The 14700-nt window shown below is 43.7% G+C and overlaps 1 protein-coding gene across 4 annotated transcripts in view; it reads right to left on the bottom strand.

Annotated features, from left to right (window-relative positions):
* Nucleotides 1–14700, bottom strand: part of nbeal1 (neurobeachin-like 1) — a 30141-nt gene that overhangs the window by 3548 nt on the left and 11893 nt on the right. For all 4 annotated transcript variants that reach the window (XM_058051482.2, XM_058051484.2, XM_058051486.2 and 1 more), the window contains 40 exons: nt 13866–13949; nt 13417–13515; nt 12730–13301; nt 12473–12605; nt 11714–11833; nt 11317–11626; nt 11135–11220; nt 10975–11064; nt 10712–10889; nt 10468–10601; nt 9764–9923; nt 9579–9681; nt 9343–9502; nt 8431–8589; nt 8186–8345; nt 8008–8096; nt 7243–7842; nt 6984–7159; nt 6616–6904; nt 6227–6535; nt 5992–6141; nt 5755–5912; nt 5212–5336; nt 4979–5105; nt 4763–4911; nt 4238–4371; nt 4065–4166; nt 3712–3807; nt 3494–3618; nt 3269–3409; nt 3042–3172; nt 2850–2959; nt 2561–2678; nt 1503–1600; nt 1293–1409; nt 1119–1208; nt 803–912; nt 533–705; nt 291–385; nt 80–196 (listed from right to left, as the gene is read on the bottom strand). In XM_058051482.2, coding sequence (XP_057907465.2) covers nt 80–196; nt 291–385; nt 533–705; nt 803–912; nt 1119–1208; nt 1293–1409; nt 1503–1600; nt 2561–2678; nt 2850–2959; nt 3042–3172; nt 3269–3409; nt 3494–3618; nt 3712–3807; nt 4065–4166; nt 4238–4371; nt 4763–4911; nt 4979–5105; nt 5212–5336; nt 5755–5912; nt 5992–6141; nt 6227–6535; nt 6616–6904; nt 6984–7159; nt 7243–7842; nt 8008–8096; nt 8186–8345; nt 8431–8589; nt 9343–9502; nt 9579–9681; nt 9764–9923; nt 10468–10601; nt 10712–10889; nt 10975–11064; nt 11135–11220; nt 11317–11626; nt 11714–11833; nt 12473–12605; nt 12730–13301; nt 13417–13515; nt 13866–13949 — 6477 coding nt within the window. The remainder of the gene's footprint in view (nt 1–79; nt 197–290; nt 386–532; nt 706–802; nt 913–1118; nt 1209–1292; nt 1410–1502; nt 1601–2560; nt 2679–2849; nt 2960–3041; nt 3173–3268; nt 3410–3493; nt 3619–3711; nt 3808–4064; nt 4167–4237; nt 4372–4762; nt 4912–4978; nt 5106–5211; nt 5337–5754; nt 5913–5991; nt 6142–6226; nt 6536–6615; nt 6905–6983; nt 7160–7242; nt 7843–8007; nt 8097–8185; nt 8346–8430; nt 8590–9342; nt 9503–9578; nt 9682–9763; nt 9924–10467; nt 10602–10711; nt 10890–10974; nt 11065–11134; nt 11221–11316; nt 11627–11713; nt 11834–12472; nt 12606–12729; nt 13302–13416; nt 13516–13865; nt 13950–14700) is intronic.

Raw genomic sequence — 14700 nt, 5'->3', positions numbered from 1 at the left:
CTGTGCCACTGTTTTCAAATGAATATACCATTTAATGTCTTAACATGTTCAACTTAAACATTAGTGTTTTTACTCTCACCCGTGATCCAGACACAGCCATGTCCAGCTCGGTGCTGATACTGACGCTGAGCACCTCATCTGTGTGGCCATATAACACCTGAACAGGTTTAGGATGCAGGCCAACAGGAGCAGCACCCTGCAAGAAGATATGAGAGAGGACACATCAGCCATAGTACAAAAATGGGCAAAAACAACATTTTTAGACCGCAAGGTGGCCAAGGTGCCCTGACCTGTTGCAGGACCTGCCACACCATGCAGGTTGTGTCCCTGGAACCTGACATTAAGTGGATGCCGCAGTGGTCTGTTGACAGGCAGGTTACAATATCTGCAGGAGACATGATATGAGATATGAGACATTGTGGGCTATAATTGAAAATATTGCATAAAGAGTGGAAAAGAGCTGCAAAGATTGGGAATGGGGGGGGTCCATATTGTTTCCACAGTGTACTCTATCTCAATGCTGTGTATTCACCCATGTGTCGGATATGCTGCCCCACAGTCTTGCCCTTGACTAGTGAGGTGACCCGTAGGCTATTGTCCCAATGTCCACCACTGAAGAGCAGCTTTCCATCATGCGAGACAACAAAGAGGCCTGTTGTTACCGCTATGCCAGGAGCGAAGGGTCCTGACAGAAAACGTTGCGTCCTGGAGATAATATTTGGGACATGCGCTTAGTGAAAGCAGCATTTTCAACCAATTGGCTGACATGTTACATGTATGCTGGTAGAAGCAGCATTCTCACTTGGTGTTGGACACTGTGGGGTCCTTAATGAAGGTGAAGTAGTTGGAGATGTTCTTATTGTAAGGCAGCCACCCGTGGGTCCCGAACAGACAGTTCTGACTTACTGTCACCTACAAAAAAACATGCACAGCACAGACATCAAATAAGTCGTGTTTTTATAATGGAATCATTTCCATCACGTAGGAGATGGGTCTCCATGATCAAATGTTTTATTTGGTGCAGATGCAAATTAGGATTGTTAGGAGTCTACCAAAGTGCCATTGAACATTTTCTAGTCAATACCTCATTTCCCAAAAGTCTGAAATAGTATGCTAACCATAGTGTCTGGGCTGCCTTGGCTGATGAAGGAGTGGGACTGATTCTTCGGAACAACAGCTTTAACCAGCGGAACATTGTCACTAATGCCCTGCAGGAACATGGAGGGGAATATCATTGTGAGACACACGGCATATTACGGTCAATATTAGCCTGAGAAAAAGAGGGCTCGAACCTCAACAAAGAAGGATTTAAGGTCGCTGAGGTGTTCGAACATGCTGAGAGGACAGGAGTCCAGCTGAGCCTTCCTCTTCTCCACTTCTTCTTGAGTGAGCCGTATTGGATGGGGCTCCTGCTTTCACACACAACATGCATGAAATGCGGAATTATTATGCTTCTCGATTATTATCTGAATACGTATCACACCGATGGAATGGGACTGTACCTTGAGTAGCTGGCATGGCGTCTGCCCAAAGTTGCTGATCATTCCTTCCAGGGCTTTACGTTCCTTTTCATCTGTTATGGCATCAAGGTCCACTGCCCCTGCAGAGCAAACGCAATGAAGCGTAAAATACTGAAACTGGAATGTATACAGTCTGTATACCAGGGGTCTCAAACACGCGGCCCGTGGGCCAAATGTGACCCGCAGGACACTAGTTTGAGGCCCCCGCCTTGATATGAAAGTTTAATGTTAGTGCGGCCCACGCAAGTTTGATATGGATGCTGTATGGTATCATGTACCCAGAAAAAATTATTACGTTTGATTAATGTTCATGTTAAAGGTTAAATAACTGTTAATAGTTATCCTCCCTATCCGTGTGGAAGTGGTAAGTTTTTGGCTATTTAATTTTAAAGGAAATAACTTGAAGGCTACCGTTTAAGTCGCTAGCTCTCTAGATTGCGAGTTAGCATGTGTCTCAAGACCCTGCAGTTGCGCAATATGTTGTAAATAAAAAGAGTATAAATGTGACTATAGTCGTGTTTTGTCATGTCTACAGGGCTCTAATAATGCTTTGTTAATTTTAATCTGAAAAAAATAATTTGTCTACCCACCAACTATCTGTGGTTTCTTTTTATTATTTGCCGTTTTATTATTATTATTATATTTATTTATTTATTACTGATTGGTTGATTTTCTTTATTCTTGATTTGTTTATTTATTTTTCATCTTATTTTGTGTAGAAAAATAAAAAGTAAGATATTTGAGAACAGTGGAATGTTTTATCAGAGCTTTTCTTGTAGAAAATTGGAACCAAAGTGAAGTTTTTTTAAATTTTTTTGTTTTTAATAAATGCGTTTTTTTTTTTTTTTTTGAAAACCTGATGTGGCCCAGTCTCACCCAGACCCAAGCTCCAGTGGCCCCCAAGTAAATTGAGTTTGAGACCCCTGCTGTATACATACCCACTTGCGCGATACAAAAAAAATCAAGTCTAATCTCTTCTCCATTCTCCAGTGTGTGAAAGTTAAAGATGGTACCCACAATGACTACTCAGGATGTTTTACCTTCATATGTGCAGTAGTAGAAGACGTTGAGGGCCTGCACTGCCGCAGGACCCTTCTGCTTGTAACCGAAGATCAGATCAATCCATTCATTAAGGTGCATTGAGACATACTCAGATTCCTGTCAGAGCAACACATCAACATTTAGCTATAAAAGACATACACATATTTTTTCTATATGGTTTACTTGTAAAATGTACATGTGATATGCTTCTAAGGATCTACAATGACAAAATGCAATAAATAGAATAATAAAGCCGAGAGGAGCAGAAGAACTGGAGCAGAAGCTCACCAGGGCTTTGCGGTGCTTGCAGATGAAGTCCTCAGGAGACTTGGCCCATTTAGGTAGAATGACTTCATTCACTCTTTCTTTGGTTATCTGCCTACGACCGAGGTCAAAGCCTGAGTGACAACAGGACAAAAAAAAGAGCAGAATTAACCCCACGTGTATAACAAGTTGCATTCAGTCCACAGCAAGCCTCACCATTGTGGTTCTCTAGAAACTCTGGGAAGTAGAAGAACTCAGGGATGAGCTCCTTGACATCATTGGGGTTATCCATGAGCGTCTGCCAAGTTGCCGGAATGGAGTGGAACTGGCGGTCGGCGCAGTCAAATCTGAGGATGGCAAGAGATGATACACGTGTGTAGGCTACACGTCAGCTACCAGAGCTAGATATACCCATCCTGCTGTGGGTTAAAAGCTCTGCTTACCGTCCGCTCTGTAGCTGGATGTGCAGGGAGGTGAAGGGCTCCACTCTGATGAGGTAGTGCATTACCCCAGCAGCGCTTGAATAATGGGTACCATAATGGAACTTGTCGATGGTGCCTGTTGGGTCCTCAAAACTTTCATACCTGACAGATATTAAGGCTCAAAATTAGACTGAAAGGTTATGCTGTGCTGCAATAATCTTCAATATATGTTGTTAGCGTTTATACTTTTCTCGAACTGTCTTTGCATTGCGGTTGTTCTGTACTGCCACTGGCTTGGACAAATCCCGAAATACCCGTGGATCCGAAAGGTCCAACTCTTCTGATGTGTAGTCAGCCAAAACCCAGGGAAACTGATAAAGGGACATGGCAACAAATATTTTGACAGGGGTAGCCAACACCGGCAGATCTTTTACAATGTACTTGTATTTAGTGATGCAACATACCACTGGATACTGAGCCAGGTCGTTGTACGTTCTGCCAGCAATTGTGTTCAGTTGCATCAGATAGTCAAAATTGGAAATCTCCCGGTTGACCCATTTCTGTGCATAATTTGACCCAAAAAGCACAACATAATGTAAGGTATGATTTGAAATAATGGGAAGTCTGTACTATAATAATAATAATACATTTTATTTGTATAGCGCTTTTCAAAGTACTCAAAGACACTTTACAGAAGAATGGAGTTCAATAAAAGCAAGTAAACAGAGTAAAAGATACATTAAAATACAACATTCATTCGTTAAGACACAGTTAAAACATGAGAAAAAGCGGGGCGGGGCACACTATAGTTCCTTACCTGTGTAAGTCCAGAGGCCTTTAGGAGCTCCTGTGGAGAACGGGTTCCGTACAGACTGAGGGATCGCAGCACCAACATTCGGTTATACACTTTGTTTCTTGCCTGCAAGTCAGAAAATCCTTATAAGTTTTACTTATCAATAAGCAAGCATCAGACAGAAAAAAAGCTTCCACCTCTTTCTTGAAGTTGAGAAAGTAGTTGGTTTGGTCGATAAGAAAAATTTCCAAAGCGGAGCGTCGCAGGTTATATCGCCGCAGGTGGACCTCACGGATCTGACTCAGAGGCCATTTGAAGTCATGGCCCACACCTTAAGGAAAGCACATTCATCAGGTGTTACATTATATAAAGTAATTCTGCTGTTAGTATAGAGCAATGTAGAGTTAATTTATTTTAAAATGAAAACCTCTGCCAAGATGGTCAGAATTTTATGTGTTGGTTTGTAGGTTACGGTTATGGGGGGAAAAAAACACTTGACATGGGTCAACGAAGGACCTTTTGATGAATGTATGGATGTAACTGCAGATGCAGGATTTGTGTAGTAACCTTGGGCATATTTATGCATTTTACCTCATGGAATTATGTATTTAAGTTGATGACAAAAACTAAACAAACAAAGATGAAAACTTCTAGGGATATCTGGCCTTTGAAGAGGACCGTGATCTACTAACTAAACTTGTAACAGATCCAAAACAACACACCTTCATCCTTCTCTTGGCTGCTGTCATAGAAGTAGATATGTTGGGTGGTTATCTCTAAGCGGCCAGGGACCACGTCGACCACAGTCACCAGCTCACAGTCTTCCCACAACACTAGTTTCTCCTTTTGACCTGCCTCCTCTGCTTCAGTCCTGTAGGAAAACATAGAAATCCCCGTATTAAATTACATTTTTAATAATGTAATTGTTAGTTACTTACTGGTTGTTGGCTGCAGCCGGGTCATCCTCAGGGAGCTCCAAAACATCATCTTCCAAGTTGGTGACTTTGACCTGCTTCACAGCCTCCAGCAGCAGCGATTCTGGGTTTAGCAACTGCTGATGAACACCTGAACAAAGCCACAGATGTTGAAATATTAATACGCAAGTTGTATTATACAGTATATATGTATTGTGCAAAATGTACATTCAAATCCAGGTTATTTTGTGTCATACCAAGGTTGTCTCGCAGAGCGCTGGCCTCCTTATGAGGGTCAAAGTTGTAGTTTTTTACCAGCTTCAACCTCATGCGGGAAAAGTTCTCCGCACTGGATACCCTCCAGTGCATCTTATCCTGCTGCCTGTAACAAAAATGTCAAAGATTCCCCCCTTATGCCGAGTATGTAATGGAGCTGTTAATTTTCATTTAATAACATACTCCTGTAATACGACTGGTCCGCCAAAGAATGACACTGGGATCCACAAAATCCACAGCCTAGCCATCGACCTAGCATCAAGCCTGGTCTGTGCAACTCTTAAGGTGTCACAGAGTGAGGTCTACCAATGTAATTTTGCACAGTTGCACCAGCTGGTATTCGTTTCACTCACCTCCTAAACGTCATTTAAACCGCATACTTTCTCACAACTGCGGCAGCTGCCGTTTGTTAAACACTCTTATCATCAACTACCATGTGATACTTCAGCTCAACATGCAATTAATTGTCATGCTTTCTCGTTGGCTTTTTTGCATCGTGGAATGCTTCCAGTAAATATCAATACCTTTCGGCCCATGGCCCCCTTTCACAAATAAGGCCCCGCCGTGCTGCCTTCCACTGCCTGAGAGAGGCGCCGTATTGACTATGCTGCTGCTTTAACATGCTGTTGTACCGCAGGTTCTCCTGACGACTTCGGCGGGAGAAGGGCTCAACAAACTGTTCCTGAAGCAAACAAGAAACAGCTCATTACTTGCGTAATTCCCAAGTGTAATTTGAATAAAACTGAAAAAATTCAACTAACCTGGAAGCGGATCTTACTCTCCCCCCTCTCTCGTTCTCTTTTATGCAGACTGACCATGAAGGCCTCAAAGCAGTCCTTCCAGTAGAGCGCCATGCTCTCATGTCCTTGACTGAAGGTCTCAATTTCATACTGCTTCATGTATGGGATAATCTGAAAACAAATGGGAGTCACTTTATCAATGCTGTCATCTCATCACCTTAAACGAGTCCCGATATATTATATTTCAGTCTCATACATATTTGTCCAGGTAGACACGCCATTCGGTTGAGTTGCAGTATACTTGGAAGTCCTCAAAGAAAGATGGGCTCCCGTTGGTATCAGGCAATTGGGGAAGGTGCAGCTCCATATAAAGGAGGCGGTGAACTTTGGAGAGGAGTGTTCGCAACAAAGGAACCAGGAAGGTGTATGTTTCTTCCGCCTTCTCTTGAACAGCCCGCCTTAGGATACCCTCGACCTTCCCTAACAAGTAGCAAGCCTCGTCCTGGCTGGATACCTCCTTCATTTGGAGGACAAAATTAAGCTTGGCAGTGGCAATTGCAGACACCTGCAAAGAAAAAAAAATGTTGCAATTAGTGTTGAAACAAAATAAGGTCAACATAATATGTGGTGAGGACAATGTTTCACCTCTGAGTCCTCTTGAGCCATGAAACCCAGCAGCAGTCTCAGTCCTACTTGGGAGAGCTGGAACCACTGGGTACCAGCAGAATACCATACCATGAGGCAGTCCATCAGTGTCACAGACTCCTCCAGTACCTTCTCCGTCCACAGGGCTGGGTTGATGAGACCCTCAGCCTGCAGGAAGTCTTGTACCACATGAAGCAGACGGACGGCGTTCTCCGTGTGTTGAGGCAACGTGGCAGCGGATGCCTCGCGATTGTCACTCACCGCCCATTCCAACATACGTTCCATGAGACTGAAATACGGCATAGGGAAGGGAGGATTAAACCAGTTCTCTCACACCTCATGGAGTTCTGCTCAGATTGAAGGCAGACCTGAGTTTGATTTGGTCAACAGGAAGCAGCAGCTCGTTCGCCGTGCCCAGCTTCGTCAGAGCTGAAAAGACTTGTCCACGCTCCAGCCAGGCCGAATCGTCAGAGCCTTCAACTCCACGCCACATGACACACAACACTATCTCCAGCAACATGCTGCACAGTTCCTCCTCAGCTCGCTGGGTAGCGACAACAGAGAAATGAAAAAGGGTTTTACAAATCTGGGGTTTTTAATTCTTGATTTTATGATCCTCCATCTCACCTCCATGTTATTGAAGGACTCCCCTAGAGAAAGAGTGTCACTGAAAAGGAAGGTGTCTTCAGGCAGTGAGGCATTTGCATCTAAACTCCCGGAGTTCGACGGAAAAGGCTTTGATGTCTCCAGTGGTGAGGGCGTGCTGGGCATGCTGCCGGGTGTCTGGCTGCCACTCTCCAAGCCCTCGTAGGTTTGCAGATGAGAGAGATCCAGCGTTAAGCCCCCAGATTTTCCTACCACCCAGGGCTTGATTTGGGCTTGTGGCTCAGTGGAAGTGGAGGATGACGGAGTGTCCAGCAGTGAGATGACATCGCCGTTCTCCAAGCTGTCCACAGAGCGAGTGTCACCGATGCTGAGCCAGTCGTCCTCTGGGCGGTCCAAGCGGCCAGCACTGCCCACCCTAGTTCTACGATCTAGCGGCAACTCCAGACGGTTATTGTTACTTCCACTGGGTCGGTTTAAGTCCAAGCTGCAGGTGCTGACGTTGTCTGCATTTCGTGATGAGCCTTCTCCTCGCAAGTAGAGTCGTGTCAGAGTGTCCTGCCAGCACTGCTGCCTTGAGATCTGGTAAGCAGCGTCTTGTTGGGATTGTAGCAGCTGGTACACCTAAACACAAAATATTATATTGAAACTTCTTGAAACTCTTCTGGGTAGGCCCCCTACAGGCTTTTGGAGTATGTGTGTTTAAGGGCTTTGCCTAACTTCATTAATGAGGGAGTTAATTGAAAAAAACGGCAGGTTTCCAAGGCAAATAGCAGCAAGTTTTCTCACCCTCTTACAGACAATGAGTCGAACACTGGGTCCCGATCGATGAGTTAACTGAACCAATGCCATCAAGTCCTTGTAGTTCACCACTTGATCTGTGAATTAAAAGCAAGCACATGCACATTACACCATTACACATTACACTTGTGTTTCGTATATCAAAGACGACCACTATTCAGCTAACCTGTGTGGAGGACCTGGTTGAGGACGCAGCGAACGAGTGACGGCGTTATGTGAAGATCGGAGAAAAGAAGCGACAGGCCGCTGTAACCCGCCTCCCTCAATCTCAAACGCTGCTTGTTTTTCTCATAGACACGGTCACATCGCAGCATGCGCTCAAACAGCTGTAAACAGGTAGAGACAAATATGCAAAGCTCAGTGAATTGGGTCAGTTACAAGATGCACGGTGGTAAATGTGTGTTAGCTTACCTTGAAGACGAGCTCTCTGACGCGGTCTGAGTGTTTGCTGTTGAGCAGAAGTGCGTAACAAGAATCAGCAGCTCCGGGCTCAAAGAGGAGCAGGAAGAGTTGGTCTCTGGATGGACTGCTCTGAAGGAGGCTGAGTAACATCTCCAACAGCCCACAAATCTTCACCACAGAAATAAAAAACACAATTATCAAAAATATTCATGCCCCAGACTTAGCAATGTAAATCCATATTATTATTATTATTTGTTGATATATGTACACTGCCGGTCATTCCTACAGGTGCTCCATGTTCTGGAGTTATTACTACCTCCAATGTCTGCATAAAAACACTACTATAGCCTCAGTTGAACAGCATTGTACTGAAGAAAGTCATTTGTTGCTATTTTTTGTTGCTAAATTGTGATAAAAAAGGGAATTAACAATGGAAGAGTGACAGTTAAAAATATAGGTTTTGTAGTGTGTATTGAAATGAATGTTTTTCACTTGCAGAGTGAATAATGACTCAAAATATTAAATCAGGAAGGAGAGAAAAAGGATGCCTGGCGGGAAATGAGCCGGTAACTTCCTGCATGGGCACTGCTGTAGTAATTCTCGTGGGGAACCAGAAAATCGTGTGAGGAAAGGTCATCACATTACCTCAGCCATGGAGGTTATGTTTGCATTACCACTTGCTTGTTATATACTAGTATGTTTGATAATGATTCAACATTTCAGTTCTGGAAAAAGAGATGCAGATACCATATTGTAAACACTTCATACACATTTTTTCTTGTGAAAAATACATGAATCTAATAATTTAGGCTAATAAATTGAGCACCCTGTTGAGCGCATCATGAATAAATGAATATACTAATTAAATGAATTCAACATGTTCATAGTTAATGTAGTGTCAATTCCAGACTGTGCCCTCACCTGATCCTCGTCGCCAATGGCAGCAATATATCCCATAATACTGTGCATCTCTTCCTGTGACATGCCCTTGCTGATGTAGTACTTGACGAGCCCGCAGAGAGACATGCGGATGGTTCGAATGTCGTCCTCACTCAGGTCACTGTCTTTATTACTGGTTTTCCTAAAGTCAAGAGCCGAGTTTGATGTTCTGCCAGGAAACACCTGGTGGACCACAATGTTAAGGAACTGACTCTCACCCATAATAGAGGCGTATGATGTCCAAAAGAAATCGTACACCATATTTTTTCCGGAACTGCTTTCTGTTGTCTTTGATGACAGTAGACATATACAGTATATGACCTTTAAAAGACAAAAACAAAAGAGTCATGTGGAATGTCCAAAACTGCTCATTTGAACTGGTTTGCTGATTTTCTGATCTCACCTATTCGTAAAGGGAAGTCCCCTTTATTCCAGATGTTGAAGTTGAACAGCAGATGCGTATGAAGCTGCTGCAGTAGAGCCTGATTCTTCTCATAGGTCACCTGCTCTATCAGCAGCTGCATAGCCACCAGGACACTGACATCAACGTGACCTGCGGGAAGCTAAAAATACACAGCACAGTTATGCTACACTGTGTACATGAATGTGGAACCCCAAACACTATCCTCACGTCACAAAAACATTGAAATGACAAATGTGTTATTTGAAGATTCAGCATTATGATGACGCATTTTAATCTGCCGCTCAGTGAAGGATTTTTACTTTGCTGTGGTGTAAATGCTGATTCAGTGATATTTCTCGTTCTGACACTCCTTTGTTTCCGTATGACACTGAGGAAACAAGTAGGACAGATGCAAGGAAGTCACTGTCAGGGAGCGCTAAACAGGAATTTAGATGTTGCATTTTGGTATCCACCTCTCAATTTTAGTTGACTCAATTTATTAATTCCTCTTGTCTCAACGTATAATCCACTTAGTACATTAACAGCCACAAGTGGAGATAATTAGTCAGTCATAGTGCAATTTCATTTAGTAATGTTTTGATCACACATGAACTTGAAATTTACCCACAGATGCCATCATTCTTTACTACAGCCAAATCAACATCATTAACATTCATGTGCTAAATTAGCATCAAAACAGACACCTTCTGCAGCAGGGCTCCCAGTGTACCAACACCATGCGAGTGGAGCAGATTCTCCTGGTTTATTGCATGCCGCTGGAGAAAATGTTTCAGCACCAACAGGAAAGTGGCTACCAGATTCTTCTCGAGGCGTGCTTCTGATACAAGATAACATAGAAAAACATTTCACATCCTGCTTGTTAACACACTGTGCTTGGTCTCATATTGCAACAAAATAAACATATTTGCAGGGTGACACCAAACAGACCTGAAGCCCTGTTAGATGGGAGAATGACCCACTCGCCGTCGGCTGGAGTGGTCACATCTGGGGTGATGAAATCGGACCCAGTTGGAACATCAGTAGGCTGTTGATCAGGGGTCACAAGAGCCAACTGCTCGAGTATAGGGAAGAGTACTGGCAACCCACCGACACAATTGATCATATCCTGCCAAAGGTACAATATAAAGTATATTAAGATTCCCAGCACATAATTATTGTGTGAGAGAATTACTGGGCTATTCCTGTCCAACCTTGACGTCCCAGTTAACAACTTTCTTCCCGGTCAGGCGACCATGCAGCTTATTCGGGGACAGATCCAGACAGATTGGGTTTTGACAAGCCTGTTGACAAAAGCGTCATGTTTAGGGTTAGGTGGGACTTGATGGGGAAAAATGAAGAAAAATATAATACCTTTGGTGAGTAATGTAGTAGCAGTTTGCTTGAAAGGTCACCAATTTCTGCTTCCTGGACTTTCAAAGGGGAGATACAGTTTGGACCTGTGTAGAAATAGCCATATTTGAGGTTCTTATTTATTTATTTATTATTCATATTTTTGAAATTTCTCCATCACAATATCATCTCATTCTGCTTACCAGCACTACAGATGGCTTTAATGTGGTTGGGCTGCAGGGCTTCATGGAACACCATAACACTCCCCAACTGACCCTGCAGAGAAGTAGGGCTTCCCCACTCGCTGTCCTGGGTCCCTGCTGAAATGAGCTTAGTCACAGACTCAGGCTTTCCACTCAGTAGTCCTCCCCAGGTCTGAGGAGAAAGGATGCCACCCAACGAGGAGCGTGTGTTGGGTGTGGTGGCTGACAAGAAGGGGGGGTCTGGGATTTGAGATGGTGGAGGAGTAGTGGTCCGGTGGCCTGCTGAGCCGATGCAACAGGAGGTAAAGGGCTGTGGGTGGGAGAGAAGGCATGAGTGGAAGTGAACTAAATCTTGGTACAAGTTGCTGGTTTCAATTATTGTGAGTGATGGTTATACCTCGGTCATTGTGGGGTACTTGAGGGGGGCAGACAATTTCTGCTGTCCGTCCACATAAATGTAGACAAGACTCTGCCCAAATGGCCTTTTTCCTGGTATGTGCACCACACCAATGCTGTGCTGTTAACAGAAATTAGACCCAAGTTAGACCCATTTAACCTTATATTCTCAACACCAGACATTAATGACAATGTAAACAATCTCTGGTATTGACACTACATATTAAGAATTCTCCATGCTTATGAGGGAGACTCTGATTTTCGGACTCTTATTTTAAAATTTTTGAATGTGAAGCTTCTGTTTTTGTGTGGGTGGATATGTGTTACAATCGGTGATGCTGTTCTCTCTGTGGCTTTCTACGACCAATGCAGACGTCATTGTCAATGTGAGTTAGTGCATTAACATATAAGATACATATTTGAAGCATTGACAGCTTCTCAGTGTGTGTGATGTGTTCTTGATGTTCTGATATGATTTCAGTTCGAATGACAGCTGTGTCTGTTTAGTGAACAGCATCTGATGATTTAGCTATTATGACAACCTGCGCATGCTGATAGACGAGTTTAAGTGACATTATATGCAAGTGTAATGTGTTCTGACCGGAACCCCACGGTGCTTAATAATTCCATACACCTGCTTCAGAGTTTAATACTCAACACTACCTGTTAGCCCTCCTAATAAACAGGCAATTAAACATTGCAAAACATTGTAAATTGTGTCATACTTTCATGTGAACAACACGTCACTCGATGAACTCACCCAGAGAGAGTCACAGAAGCAGTTGTCAGGCAGCATGACTGTGACATATTCTTTCTTTGTGCAAACAGCCACCACAAGCACACCAGCAGAGCTAATGAAGGCCTCAAAGCCTGTGCCCCCCGAGGTAAAAAAACTGCACAGGGTGAAATATGAGAAAAGGGTTCATATCAAATTGGTGAACTTCGTGTGAAGCATATGGGACAACAACAAGAAGCCGTCCTTTTAATGAGCATGCCATAATGATGTGTGATACAAACCTGTAGAGCTGCTTCCTTTTGTCTTTGCTGAGTGGACCCAACTGATCCTGGTCCAGGGACAACCAGGCCAGGAAACTGAAGGCAGAGCCTGGCCAGCGCTGCACGATTGGAACGGCAATGCCTGCCATGCTGGGCGACAGATCGAAGTACTGCATGGCACTTTCCAGACCCTGCTTACGTACCATGGCGAGGAGAGCTTTCAGGACAGGACCCACATAGGGGTGAGCTTGGCTTGAATCTGTAGGCCTGAGCAAATGCAGCAGTTGAAGGAGATCCCTGGTGCTCAGTGACTGAGAGCCAAGAGAGCCCACCAATCCCAAAAGGCTCTCCGCACATGTTCTGTGCAGCCTCTGGTGGCACTCCAGGACAGCCAGCGCACGCATGACCATGGCAGCATTGACACAAGTAGCACGCGTCTGTCGGTTGAGGCAGCTTAGGCGGCAGAGCCAGTCAGCAGCGAAAATCTGTAACTCGGATGAGTCCAAATCTGGCAGCCACTGTACCAGCAGCAGCAAAGGCTCCACATTGCTGATTCCCAAGAGACCCACTGAGGTGTGCTCACCCTCCACTGCCTACAAATGCATCCAAACACACACACACACACAACAGATTAAGGAGCATTCAGCAAACCGGAAACACGACTTATGAGAAGCAGCAAAATGGCAAAAGACATCAAAACATCATCACCATGTTCATCAGCTCTTTCAGGAGGTGTCGAGATGGCTGGCCGAGCGAGACGAGGACCTCGTACAAGTGATTGTAACCAATCCTCTCTTTAAACACCTCCTGTGGGATGTTCGAAAAAAATGTGATTGCTTCTACCTCATTTTCTGTACAGCTGACTTTCATCATGGGGCACATACTCCCAACATTCACTCATGTTCAAACCTATGGCCGATTTTGAATCTTCAATTAACCCAGTGGTTCTCAATTATTTTCTATAATTTTTTTTCATTTGAAATACCAGAGAAACTAATATTTATTCATTTACCTGTATTAACTTGAAACCGACTTAACTTGAAACCGAAACCAGGAAAATGCAACAAAACGGGGAGCAGTCAAACTGCATGCTGAATACTATAAATGTGTACATGTTGGCAGGTCTGCACTAACATTACAATACATGATGCCTTTACCTTTGCAGCTGGTGATTTATGCATCACCGTTGTCAGGGCCTTTATGGTTGCTACAGCAAGGGAGTCTAATCGTCCTTGAAACACCTAAAAAATATCAACTATGTCACTCAAACAATACTAGCAACCACTTATTTAATATAGATTTTATATCACTTAAAAAGCATGCATGGTAATATAAAGCCACACATATATAAAAGGTAAAATAAATGTCAAACCACAATGAAATTAAAGAAGATGGAAGTGTGTGTGCAAAACAGAAATGTTTAAGAACTCTGAACGGCAGTAGCCACAGGGATCACAGTGGGTACTGCAGATCTTATTGTGAAAAGATGCGTCTTTGAAAAAGACAATCCACTGAGTTGACAGCATGAGATCTGACAAGAGCGGGAAGCTTACTTGGTTATACAGAAGAAATAAAAAAAAAATACCCACCGCCACACACATACAATACACAGAAAATTGATACACGCAGCCAATCACAAAGGAAGCCTGCTTCTTACATAGACGACATGCAACCCATATCCCAGAAGCAAAACCATAAAAACAAACACTTCACCATCCAGCTCTGTCCTGCTCCTAATGTGTCATGAAAATAAAACATGGAGCTGAGTCTTGGATTGTATGCAAAATGTCACACTTGAGAACACGGAAGCCCAGATCCCCTCACAACCCTGAACTCTGGGAGGACAAACACCACTCCAATGTGAAAGCATTCAGTAAAACCCATAATACGATGAGGAAAACCAGGACGATGGGTGAACGGAGCGAAGAAACTGAAAAATGCATTTCATTAAGTGGGGTTGGCAAAGCAGCATGGGAGGCATAGAGGTCACTC

The sequence above is a fragment of the Doryrhamphus excisus genome, linkage group LG15, assembly GCF_037039965.1.
Source record: "Doryrhamphus excisus strain RoL-2023G ecotype Guam linkage group LG15, RoL_Dexc_Guam_v1.1, whole genome shotgun sequence".
In the NCBI taxonomy this organism is placed as follows: Eukaryota; Metazoa; Chordata; class Actinopteri; order Syngnathiformes; family Syngnathidae; genus Doryrhamphus; species Doryrhamphus excisus.
The sequence above is the reverse complement of the archived record's forward strand: the minus strand, read 5'-3'. Positions and strand labels throughout refer to the sequence as shown.